Here is a 13978-nt window from a genome sequence, read left to right as displayed (position 1 = left end):
CCAAATCAAAACAGGTTTTATAAGCAAAACATATAAAAGTGAATTAGAGGGTTGAGGCAAAATTATGAGTAGTGGAGATGAATCACTGCATATTACTGAGTACTTACGTAGCACTGAGTTGAATGTATTGGATAATTGTAGCAAGCAAAAAGTAATAATTATAAACCTCTTCTGGGATTCTTATTTTGTAAGAATCTCAGAACCTGCTGTATACCAAACTTTTTTGTTACTATCAACACTTTAGATGCGAAATTAAGATAAGAGACAAACAAAACTTTACAATTAAAAACTCAAACAAAACTATACAGTTCCTTTTTTTGTTTTCGTTCCAAAATGAATTTAATATTCCTTCAACAGATGGCGTCAGCGTCCACAATGGACGTCAAACCAGTGAGCTGGTGATCGGCAAAGCTGAACCGCGGCACGCCGGCAACTACACCTGCGTCCCAGCTAACGCAAAGGCGGCTTCCGTCACTGTCCATGTTGTACAAAGTAAGTAAATTATCATCATTATCAAAAAAGGCAACGGTTTCATCATCATCATTTACAGCTGTTGTCCTTTCGCTGCTAGATATAGGCTTATCCTTTCTCGTGCCGGTTTCTGTGGTCCTGTGCCAGCCTCATCCAGACTTCGACCCGAGGCCATAACTATATTGTCGACATATCTTGCTCCCGGACGACCGTCGCTCCTTTTGTCTTCTGTCACTTTGACTAGCCAAGTGGCCAGCCCAATAGTTGACTCATGTGTATTTATCGCGATTGCCGACTAGTTCGATTCGCGACTCCACCGCATCAGCTCATGATTAAGGACTCTGGTTGGGTCCGAAACTTGTCTGGCAATTCCGATAAATACTCTCCTCTCCCACAGAAAGTAATTTAATCCTTGTGCCGTCACATGCACAAAGACACCCAGAATCAGGACAAGCATTTGATGATCACAAAAAATTTTTTTTTTGTTCAGATGCAAGTTCAATATAATAACTACATGAATTTCTAGATTGTTCGTATACTATAATGTTGTTGTTATAATAATTGTATTTTAAAAGATAAGGTAAAGTCATTTTTTATACAAAACAAGTTAATATAAACAAAATACTTCAACATATAACTCTACCCCACTTTTGTATAAAAGATGAAATGGGAAATACGAATGAAGAAATTCATTTCAGAAAAGAATTGGAAGTATGGTGAGTATTGAGCCATATAATGTCTTTCTAGTCAGGGAAGCTATTATAAAAGGGAATCCATGAACAAATACTTAGAAAGCTTTTCCGTTTCACAGCATCCAATACTGAGTACCGACTTTGCAGTATATATAAAGTGGTATGGATGTGGGAAAAGTTTTATAGACAAACGTTAATAATCTATCGGAAATCGTGAATCGGAATTACTTAGGCTCCGCTGTTCGTTCATCCGTCACCAAGTTGTTTCATATGAACAGTTATAGCCCATGAAATGTAATTGAACAGAAGATGTATTTTGTCATAAGAATAAATATCGAGGCTAAACAACACTTGGTACGGTCATAAAATCGGTTTTCTTAAAATACCGAGAAATTTAAGAGTAAATTTACTTATTCCCAAAAAAGGCATTTAACTTGCCAAAGTAAAAAGTTGAGACGAACATTTCTAAAAAATAATAAATTGATACGGATTAAAACAAAAGAAAAAAAGGATATAATTATCAAACAGTTATTCTATTCAAAGCCATCCGCTAACTGGAAAAAGCCTAAAAATTAACTCCATTACTGAATACCGAGAAAGCAATAACTTTTTCATTTAAAAAAATTCTTGAAACCATAAAAAAATCTATTCATTCCAGCGATTCTCAAACTTGCAAACGAGATTATATACTTGAACGTAAATAATTTTATAAATTCATTTTGTAAACATAATTTTGTTTTTGTCCTTTACAAGATTTGGGAAACGCTGCGACGAGAGCTAATGAATGTAATGGAATAGACAACAAAATAATGTAAAATGACGTTGCCGAGACGAAGTACAGTCGCAGAAACAAGTCCGCAGTAATTGGATTTTATTTAAGCCCTTAATTCTTTAAGAGACTCATAAAAAAGCGGTCGGAGGAAAGTCGGACTGGTGAACGAAAGGTTCCGCTTCATTCATACAAAGTGTAATGCTTTGAGGTTGAACGACAAAAATAAATAAATTTTATGAGGTAGTTTGTAGACAGACAAACGTAACGATCAATTCCTAGATGGACTGACAGAGAAAATGCTTCGTTATAATCGTAGTAGTGAAATATGAACCTGACGTTTAGATTTTGGTCGTTGAATTAATGAAAATTTGATTAAAGTGGCACTATTTAAACATATTTCCAACAAAATAATTGATGAAACAATTTGACATGTAGGTTATTGCTGGGAGTTTAAAAAAAAATCCTGTTGTAACTTACCATTTTATGAGTAAGAGTCGTCCCCGTGGGTAGAAGATATAAGCTATGATTTATACCTGCCCTGTTTTTTTTAACATTTTCCATTGTATCTTCGCTCCTATTAGTCGCAGCGTGATGGTTTATAGCCTAAAGCCTTCCTCGATGAAAGGTCTATTCAACACAAAAAGAATTTTTCAATTTGGACCGCGTTCAAACAAACAAATTCTTCAGCTTTATATATTAGTATAGAGTATAGATAATCGTTTGGCTTACCCACCGCTGTTTCTTTTTTTTTTCAAAGATACAAAATGCCTTCACCGCACCCTTTAGCTGCAGTACCCAAGATCACGAAAAAACTAATTTCAACGTCCCTCAATTCGTCCAGAGATTAATTAGATACTTAATAATTACGAACTTTTTGTTATTTGTTTAAGTTGATAATTACATTATTGTCATTTGTTTTTCTGTTTAATTAAGAGACTTTAATTAGGGTTTCAAATTAAATTTGTTGTTTTTTAGATTCAGTTCGTGGACGAAATTTACGAAACCTTGCATTTGGTTGGGTGAAATATTTATGTATTTATTTGAACAATGTGTATTTTGTTGAAGATCATTATATTTTTACTACGTTTTTAAGACGAATAGCCGTGTGCTATAGATCACCACACCCACCGTCTCTCACGTGCCGTGGGTTCCCTCCCCTTGTAGGACAACTAATGCTTTCGGGTATCTTATGCATGTGACTTGATCAACCAATCGCTACCACTACTAGACCACGTCAACTCATGATTAATGACTCCTTATTGAGTCCAAAACTAGTCGCACTATCCCGATAAATATACCTTTTTTACACGGGGAAATCCCTATGGACTTTGATGACGCCTCCTGGGGAAAGCGGAGAAGTGTGCTGGACTCCTACCGGCTAAAACCACCGGAGTGCTTCACCCTTCCCTTGTACCTGAGACCACGAGAACACGATGCAAACTACCGCGCTCTGATAAATAAACCTGTGTGAACCGATGTATGCTTTCACTTTTTCAAGGTATATCATATTTTTATCTATTGTCACCAGGTGAAACACCAGCCGCGATGCAACACGGCAACAACTCTTCGGCCGTCACCTACCAGACACATTTACTGATTCAACTGTTAACCAGTATTATTGCTCTAAGAATGTTAATTGTACAGAACCACCAGGAATTTGGATAACGTCTTGTATTATAATAATGTTGTTGTATTTAAAGTTCTGTGTAAAACAATACTCTCTGATGTTGATGTTTTCAGCTGAAGGTAGAATCTGAATTTATTTTTAATATCAAAATTAATCAATTTGTTGCTTTGAAGTGATTATTGTGTAAATAATAGAAATAGAGTTTTAATTTAAGATAAGAAATATGTTTTTATTTCTAAAAATTAAAATAATAATGTTTTCATTATTTTTCTTTATGCTATGTACAGTGTGTAAATAAATTTCAATTTCAAAAATATTTTCAATAACCTTTTTACTCTTAACAATTTAGATTATAGCTGTTTGAGTTTCAATGCATAATTATGTAGTGATTGATATTTAAACAAAGCATGATTTACGATTTTATTAAATGTAATTATAAAACACATTTATTATGATGCAATAAAGACAATAATTTAGTTCATGAAAATGTATAATTTTCATCAAATGCCGCATCGTAACAAATACATAAATCATCATACAATATCCGATTTAAATATACATAAATGTACTTGGTTTTTATAATACACTGCCTGATCCGTCAAACGTTGTTGTACGATAAAATGGATTTGTAGGGAATATACGTACGAATAACAAGAAAACAGTTATTAAATAGTTATAAAACACAGAGGATGTCCCATTTTCAGACCTACCCAATATGCACAGTAAATCTCATGAGAATCGGACAAGCTATTTCGGAGGAGCTTAACTACAAACACCGCGACTCGAGAATTAGTTGAATTAAAAGATTTAAAAAAACGCACGTTTAAAAATTTAAACAAGGCTCTAAAAACGTCCAAATTTTGAAATCTATTATTTGAAATATTTTAAAATTGAAATAACAAAATTTTAAGCAATAGATATTAAATAACAATATTTTTTTTAATAAATAATAATTTTCCTTTTCACACTCGTCCATTAATAAGCCCGCTTGAAGTCCTTCAGAAAACATGCGTAAAGATAAGAAAACAAACACAAGCCTGAAAGGTATTTAACAAAGGCAAAGGTAACGTAAAAGTGGATGGATGAGTCGTTCCGTATAATAGGCTTTTGGTACAATACATTAAGATCGTTTAGGATGTGATGTACTGCTGATAAAAGGTGTAGTCGAAATCAGGGCAGAACCTCAATTTGCGAATACACGTGTGTCGGGTGTGTACCTGAAAGGGAGAGAGCAGGGCTTAATGATTTTATCAAGTAAATGGATAGATACCTGAAAGTCTGTAGGGGAGGTGTTGCTCTGAATATTCTTTTGAAATTAGTTTCGTGTTTTAAACATGAAAGAGATTGTTTGGCTGTCAGCAGCAAATGCAAATGCGACAAGCAAATGTCAGCAGCTATTGATTTGATTTTTAAGTTTGGAAAAAGTTCCCGTTTATATACTGTATATGTTTTATGCAAACGAAAACTTAGTAAAGCCACGATTAGTCTTAATGTACATGAGCATCAAATACTTACAAACACAGACTTGAACTATAAAAGATTTTACTTGCTTATTTGTATCACGAATCAATTTATCATCAATTTTCCTTTCCCAAACAACAATTTTTTTTAGGTTCCACTGGAAGTTACCCATATTTATATCTAGTGAAAATATTTTTTTACAACCCTTTCTAGAAATGCGATATTGTTTTGTTGTTTCCTGTTCCAGTTAAAACAATTCTTGGTGATCAAAGATGAAAATCAAATATGATCAAATGGAAACACCTTTCCAAGAATGTTAGAAGGAAATACCAATATGGCTGCACACAGCGTAGGCTGAATCAGAGGTATTTCGTTACATTTTAGAGGTTGCCCCTGTATACTTTTCTTAGTCTCGATAACGAGTGAAAACAGTAGCATTTCAATAAATTTTAGTTTGATGGAAAATGCACAGATGTATGAAAATTCTTGACAATGACAACAATGAAGTAAAGGTAGTGTTTTCTTCAAAATCAGTCTAGAAATCTATGTTGGGGTTGGCTTTCAGTCTAAGCAGATGCAGCTAAGTATCAATGTTTTACAAAGAGCGATTGCCTGACCTCCTCAACCCAGTTACCTGGACACGCTAACTACATGATTCCCCTTAGTCAGACTTCCTAGCTTCTGACTACCTGCAACGACTGTCAGAGATGTACGAATAACAGTTGGGACCCACTATGAAACGTGCTTCCAAAACACAGAAATATCACTCTCAGCAGAACTCTACTTTAATTTTACTTTGAAAGCTACTAACACGAAACTGCCTGAATATTAAAACGTATTGCTACAGAAACAAGCATTAGAACCTCCTTATTATAAGTGTACTGTGGCGTTGTGCTCGTTCTCACAAGATATAGCGAACTTCCCAAGTAATAGCTAGACCAAGTTTAAGTTTCAGAACTTCGTGGTCACATACTGAGAGAAATTAACACTTACTGCAGTTCTACACTTGAGTTTCATATTTATCTAGCGCTTAATTTATTTTAGTGAGTAGATATCGTGCCATTTATTGTTTACTGAGTTTTTCGCCTTAGGATAATTTTAAGATGTTTTCAAATGTTTTATCGCCTCAGGTTGTCTTTGTTATTTTTAAGTGGGAATTTTCAACCTTAACCACTTTCATTAAGTATTTTATTCAATTAACCTTTGTCGTAACTACATTTTTTATCTACAGCTGAAAACGAATAAAGTTGAAATTTATCGGCGTGATAAATAAATAAAAAGAAGTATACCAATTGAGTACAATAATGTTAAATGTAAATAATAATAATAATAATGTGAAATATATTGTAATTTAAGTGATATATAAGGAAATGTAATTATCTATCTGTCATTTTGGATTAAGAATAAATAACAATTTTGAATTTAACGTGCCATTCTATTGTTTTATTTATCTTGTTTTATTAAAGTTATAAAATATTAACGAAATATGTAATTTTCAATTGCTCTTATTAGCAGCTCCTGTACTATGAGTTCTTGAAGCAGACCGTGAAAGCGGCATAGTGCATTACACTGTTTATAGCGGCATCTCTCTTACACAACACTAGCAGGTCTCATTTACAAGCTCATAATAAATACTCAGTAAAATTAAAATAGATAACATTGAATTCTAATGCCATAAATCCCAAATGAACGGTCTTAAAAATTATTATCGAAAACCACAAAACAATTTATTTGTTTTCAAATTGTTTTGCTATAAATTGTTGAAGACAAAGGGAAATCGGGAGCCGTAATAATACCATAATGGCGGCAGTAATGATCGAACAAAATGATGAGATTACACGACGCCTATAAATCCTTCGGAATCTTTCAAATTTTGACTTTGATGCGAACATAAATATTGAACGATTCAATTGTTTTAAGAAAAATAGATATTGCAGATTACCGCTAACAAGCAAAAGCAGTATTTGTTGCAAATGTTTTGTGAAACAACTCCAGCACTAAGGATATTTGAATCTTGTGTCGCGTGAGATTTAACAAACAAACAAGTTCTATGCACAAAACCACCTAGACTCATAAGTCAATAATGGCAATAATCGAACCCTTAAAAAAGATCAAAACTGTTATTGTAGTCAATTCAAGTACTAGTATTTACGGTGGATTTACAGAAACAATCTTTGGAAGAGTTAATTACGTTAGCAGCTGCAGGCAGACCGAAAAACCGAATTGATTAAAACCAAACTTTAATTACCTACTCAAAAACATTGAAATTAACTTTCATTAACAATGAAGTACAAATGAGGAATGAATATACTTATAAAAATAATCAGTTAGTAAAATAGCGATAATTGATGCGTAAGCTATTTCATAAACTTAATAATTATTGCTACGAGTATATGTCTGGCTTCAGAAACGATCGTAAAATGAACATATTTAAGTAGTCAGTATACCCAGATTGCAGAAAAAATATGGCAGTATTGTAATTACCCAAGCAATCCAAATTGCTACTCATTTTCGGTCTCTACATTTCAAGGTGTGATGAAAATTAACTACCCCAGTAGCCATAATCTAAAAAAGTAACTTTATTCAGGTTTAAAGCAATGTAATTCAGTTTAAATAAGTCCGAATGTATTCTGTGTAATTGGACGGGCAGACTAATGTGATTAGCGTACTGTATCTGTAATTAAATAACCGTCGGGTCGAAGGGGAAGAACAATGTTGGGTAAATGTTTACGAAACAAAAATAGTCGGCTTAATTTTTTTACGGTTGAAATATAAAAAAAGACATATACATTGAAAAGAATATTGTGGATATTAGTTTCTGCGTAATAACAACTTGGTCTAGAAATGTTTTTATTTTTTATAAAATAGTTGTAATTCTTTTACTTTTGTTTTCAAAATTATCTAGTCAGGACAATCGACGAGAAGAGGTGGAAGTCTGCGGGAAAGAGCTTTGCAGAGTGGTGTACAGGTAACGTAAAATAGTTTTAATTAATTTGTATTGGTGAGTAAAGACAAACTGCTTCGATGAACCTTTTTCCTGGAAAGGTTCATCGAAGCATCAAATTTCGCATAGAAAAAGATAGAGCTCCATCTCGTCACTTTGAAAATAGTGATATCATCATGCGATGCAACACAACTAGGTAGGTATACAGGATGGCGATGAAACTTTTATTTCTGCAGCTTCAGTATGTTTGACGAGTAAAGATATAAGAATGCATCTGAATGCAGTAGAAACATGTAATGAGCAACATTAAAAGCTCCTTTTAACATTCCTTCAAACCATACTGCGTGATTCACTGTTCAATTTGCCACATTAAAAAAAAGACTTTCAATGAAACAGGCTTTAAATAAGTGTTCGTTTATTAGGCTTTTCAAACTGGTGCTTCCATACACGGTGATTTTTTAGTCGTCTTACAAAAGCAGCCCAATTCATGTATACGACGTAAAATAACCCTAGGAGTGTTTTTTTTTTTATCAGCAACTAAGATAATAAGTACGAAGAAAAATTAAACAAGAGAAATCTGAAATATACTCTTAAAAATGATAAAAACGCCGCCGCCGGCGCCCCTCGCCATTGTTACAAGGCTCGGACCGCGTTCGCAACAGAGCTGTGTTTCTAAAAAACTACAAATTGCATCATAATATTGAATAAAAATTACATTTTAAATTTATTCAGATCTCATAAATAACTATTTTTTTATCATGAACGTGTTCTAGTCATTGGATACTTAACTGGGCTTCTTTTGTAAGACGACTAAAAAATCACGGTGTATACTGATTAAAGATTTTTAAGTCCAATTCAAAGATACTACATGGTCTAACATTTTATAACGTCTATAGACTTGTCAAGGGCTACAACTGTCTCCTCTTGTCTCTTACCTACAGAGACGCCTCTCGATTGCACTCGACGTTTAAATAATTAGGGGTCATCAGCTGTAATTAAAGTGTCGTTAACCAAAGCGAAGCGTCGTTTAGATGCGGTTTGTGGCCGCGTTTACTGTTGTCAATGGTATTCACAAGTTTGATGGTGTTACGAGGTATTCATATTAGATACCTTTTGTGGTTGTATAAACTTGATGCTGGTTAAATATTTCATGGTAAGTGTATTAGGGAATATTCGGCGAGCGATAGATCTATCGAGATCTATCGCTCGCCGAATATTCCCTAATACACTTACCGTGTAATTGGGCGTGGCGTGCAATTGGGGAGTTCATGTGCAGCTGTGGGCGAATATGGGCTGCTGATGATGATGATGATGATGATTATGTATATAGAAAACAATGATGTTGACTGTAAAATATGATAAGGTAAGTCTAAGTGTAACAGATTGAAGAAAATCAATATCAGAGTATTTTTGTATTTGCAACAGAAGATAGACAAATTAAAGCTAAAGTAAATTGGAGTTCATAGATTATTTACTAAAAGTAGGTTGTCTATATTTTTTATCTACAAGCGCATTACATATTGGGGGAGGCCTATATCCATAATTTCGACTGAATTAATTGGTTTATTGAAGAATATTACATACCAGCTCTAAAACCAGATTAGCCATTTTCGGCATGACAGTGTACCAGACAAAAATGGAAACAAGTTAATTTCGCATCAAGAATATAAACAATAGCAAAAGAAAAACCACTCGAAACACCATTAGGATCAAAAACATCTAAAAACATAGATGTTCACCTAAATATAATAAATTATATAATAACATCAAAGTAAAACGCTTCCCACGTCCATAACGAAACATTTTCCTTAAATCTGTAATCAAAACATTCGCAATTACATAACGTTATCTGAACAACAATCAAACATTGTATGTACAGGGTGTTAACGATAACACTATGGTAAATTAAAATAATATGGTGAAAAACATCAGTGAATGACAACCGAGATAATCTAAAATCCATACTAAAATTAAGGTGGAAATTCATTACTAGAGCAATCATACGTTCACCGCAAAACTGATGATAAAATTTGTAGAGTTTGTTTGGTATCATAAAAAGGAACGTTACTAAAAATTGTTGTGACCTAGCCAACTGCCGCTAGTACTTTTGATTGTCATAGCAAAAGAAGCCATGTCTTCTATGGGATCTATGTTAATGACGTTGAAGCTATCTCTATGTACAATATTATCGAAATCGGTGAACTAGTTAAGGCATGAAAGGAGAACAGACAGATAGTTAATTTCATATTTAAAATGGTCATGAAAATTACCTTAGAGATAACCTTAGAAAAAATATACAAAGGCGAACTTAATTACCGGGCATTCTGTTCCAGTCAACTATAAGATACAGATAAAAAGTTCATAGTTTATTGATACATAAGTTTTATACCGTTACATAAACATCCATAGAGGGCGACTCACAAGCATAACAGTTACATATATTTATTGTAATAACCATCCTGTATAAAATTTGGGTTATGCACAATCGGATTGCGGTCAATTGCGGCGAACTGCGGCCAACGATCGATCTGATAATCTTCTATTATGTTCAACCAGTAATTTAGCTTAAAGAGCACCTGTTTTGCGGTCGCACCCATTACTGTACGAGTACATTAGCGTTGATTAAAGTTTCGATTTGGTTTAATTTTAAACGGTAATGCGTTAATGGGATGGTAAGTGTTAAGTGATGCAAGGAACAGGGCTGTGTGATTGATCTGAATGAGATTTTGAAGAATTGGGTTGTTGAGTAAACGTGTGAACAATACTGGTTACCCAAGGTGAAAGGGATCACTTTGGAATGGCTATTAGATGGAGGATAATAGGATTTTCTTTTTCTACTCATAAAGACAATATGATAACAGTACGACTCGCGATTAAGCCACCGCGTCAGCTCAATATGATTGAAGATTGGTCCAAAACTAGTCGGGTTACAATAAATACACATGTTTAAACATATAACAACATCATACGTCAAAAAATCCTCAGTTATTAATAACTACAACTTCAGTTTCAAGGAGAAAACACATTTCGTAGCAACAATTGAAACTCTGTTTTAAAGCAAAACAATTTAAATAAAAATTGTTTCAAACTGAAATGAACAATCGTAAAAATACATAATTCTAGATAACCTTAACTTTAAAGTAATAAATAACAAAAATATCTAACTGAGTTTGCATAAAGCAGTGAAAAAGCTATATTTATGAGTTATCGACGAACATTCGGAGCTATTATACCCGTTTGTATCGAAAGGTGTCCTTTTGTGCAATAATAATGGCCAATTAAGTAACAATGCGTTGCTAAGCGTAGCGATTGTATCATTATTAAATAGCAACTGTGTATTGACTTCCGCGTTCGGTGTTAATCGTTTGTATTTAGGGTAAAGGGCAAGTGATAATAAGGTCGAGGATAGTCTAAAAATAATTAAATGATGTTCTCCCGATTAATACGCGTGAGTAAACCGTTGCATTATTTAATAATGAATCAATCTCACGATAGTTATTATAAAAATTATAACAATACTTATTATATGATTATTTTTTTTATTTTTGTTAAGTACACCTGGTTTTTGTGGCAAGCAGCGAAATAATTAATCGACATTGCAAATAGTAAGATTTGAGTTGAAAGCTTAAACTCTTCTGTACCATAAAACAGTTCATCTACTTTCGATTACGATCTGATTTTTGCTGCGTCAATAGCCACTTAGGCAACTAGAGCCTTCCTGAAAGTATGACTATTCATCGTTACACGAAAGCCGCGAGTAATGTATAGTGTTACATCATTCTTAATGTTTTCTCTCATAATAAAGCGGACTGTATAATAAACATTTTAAACACAACTAAAGCGTGCCAAGCTCTAACTGCGGCAAAACTAAGTTGCATAGTTTTATAAGTTGTTAAAGGCGTCATTTGAGGAACGAACTTCACTAACTTGTCTGTTCTGTACCTTTACGGTCATACTTTACAACAAAATACTCTATATTATAGCAAAACTATACACCTTAGTGTAGTTAAGACGATGTTTTTATTATAAGTGTGAATTAAGTCCATCCAGAGGTTGACTGCCGATTGTAAAACCATGTAACTATTTAACAATATATCCTGTTACTAGCTGTTGCCCGCGACTTCGTCCGCGTGGTTAGAAGATATAAGTTAGGAATTTTTGAACGGAAGCCCTCGGAGATAAATAATTTTCCCTGCTTTTTCCACATTTTCCATTGTATCTTCGCTCTTATTAGTCGCAGCGTGATGGTTTATAGCCTAAAGCCTTCCTCAATGAATGGTCTATTCAACACAAAAAGAATTTTTCACTTTGGACCAGTAGTTCCTGAGATTAGCGCGTTCAAACAAACAAACAAACTCTTCTGCTTTATATATTATATATATAGCTATAGATCACGCTTAATGTTTGGTATATCGAAAATTAAGTTACATATACTAAAGTATAATATAAAACAGCTGAAACAGAAACGTGAAAAGCAATGACGTAACAATGGATGAGTAAGTGAAAAACCAATAAAATTGTATTATTTGCCTGACTTGGTCCAAGAAGTATAGCTATATGTCCTTCGATCGGGGGCTAGCCCATATTTACAAGAAAAACAGTGCCACCTTTATGTTACGACTGAACTTACTGAAATTGATTTTACCTCTCGTTTCGTGTCGTTCCCTTCCTCTATTATGAACGCAGCCTTATAAAGAAACATTTTATAGAGTTGATGACAAAGAATATTGTAAGCTGCAGATAAATTTTGGATGCGCTCTTGTTAAAAAAAAAACGATTTTTTGTTGAGTCATAATTGAACCCAGTAATTTGAGAGTTCTTTGTTCGATAACAGTCAAGCAGAAAAAGTCGTTTCATTTGCAAAAAAAATGTACATACTTTTTAAACAATTGTTTAACAAGTAAAGTTTTTATATTTGCATATGCATGTTGTTTCACTAACCTGTGTACACACGATACCACAAAAATCCTTGTACGAGGCGAAGCTGAAATAACTTTTAGAACGTAATGTTACATGCAAACTCACTTATTACAATTACTCATAAGCTCATTAACATAGCATAACATAACATTAACTAGTTTACGTGTAAGTATTTCAATTAAAAACGTGTTACAAAGGTAATAAATGTATTGCTACGGCAATGATGACTACGGCGTAGTAATTCGTAGCACAATTGTAGCACTTGCTACGAATATAACAGTTCATTAGTGAACGTCGATTTGGTAATTTAAATGTTTTGGTATTCATACACGTGTTATTCAAAGGTATTTACTCTATACTGATGTATTTACTGATACGTTAAATGTTTCGCGATATTCTGCCCCATTTAATATTTTGGCTCGTAGCAAGTCACTATTAACCTGGTCACCGATATTAAGTATCATTTCATTTTTGTTTTACATAGTATTTTATTTCAAACAGTTATTGACTCTTTAAGAAAACTATAAAGAATGATTTAATTTGTATTTGTTGAGACTCCTAACTAAACTATTTTTTTAATTTTTAACCTTACTTTGAAGTCATATAAATTTCATAAAATTTCGATTAAAAATATTCAAGTAATTCAATCATTAATTCCATTCAACTCCATGCACGAATATTAGTACAGCATAACTTGTACACGATCGACCCTTCCCCTGCCACACCCCTTTAACAGATAAACCACATAACCCAGCAATATATTTTATAACTTCAACAAATTTATAGAAGAACGATACACCCTGCCTTAAGGTTGTTGAAACTTTTTACAACTTAATCGCCTCGAGTTAAATTTATTACAAAACCGTAAAAAGACAATCCAAGTTTGAGTCAGTTGGTTTGGTTCGTTTAATTTAAGTGCTTTTAAATATCGTAAAACGAGTGACGATGTGGCGGAAAAGATAGAGACTACGTTTTATTTGAAGACAAACAAATAAAATGTACAAGATTGTTTGGGTACACTTAAGGGGCGTTTAAGAATAAACCTAGTAGCGACTTCAGGACAAATTAACGCTCAATTCAGAGGAAATTGT

At 33.5% G+C, this 13978-nt stretch overlaps 1 protein-coding gene across 1 annotated transcript in view; it reads left to right on the top strand.

Annotated features, from left to right (window-relative positions):
• Positions 1-3672, top strand: part of LOC113499320 — a 72719-nt gene extending 69047 nt beyond the window's left edge. The window contains exons 7-8 of the mRNA XM_026879744.1: positions 358-492; positions 3464-3672. Coding sequence (XP_026735545.1) covers positions 358-492; positions 3464-3600 — 272 coding nt within the window. The 3' untranslated portion in view covers positions 3601-3672. The remainder of the gene's footprint in view (positions 1-357; positions 493-3463) is intronic.
• Positions 3673-13978: the final 10306 nt, after the last annotated feature.

The sequence above is a fragment of the Trichoplusia ni genome, chromosome 12 (assembly GCF_003590095.1).
Source record: "Trichoplusia ni isolate ovarian cell line Hi5 chromosome 12, tn1, whole genome shotgun sequence".
In the NCBI taxonomy this organism is placed as follows: Eukaryota; Metazoa; Arthropoda; class Insecta; order Lepidoptera; family Noctuidae; genus Trichoplusia; species Trichoplusia ni.
This window is presented reverse-complemented; position numbering and strand designations above follow the sequence as displayed.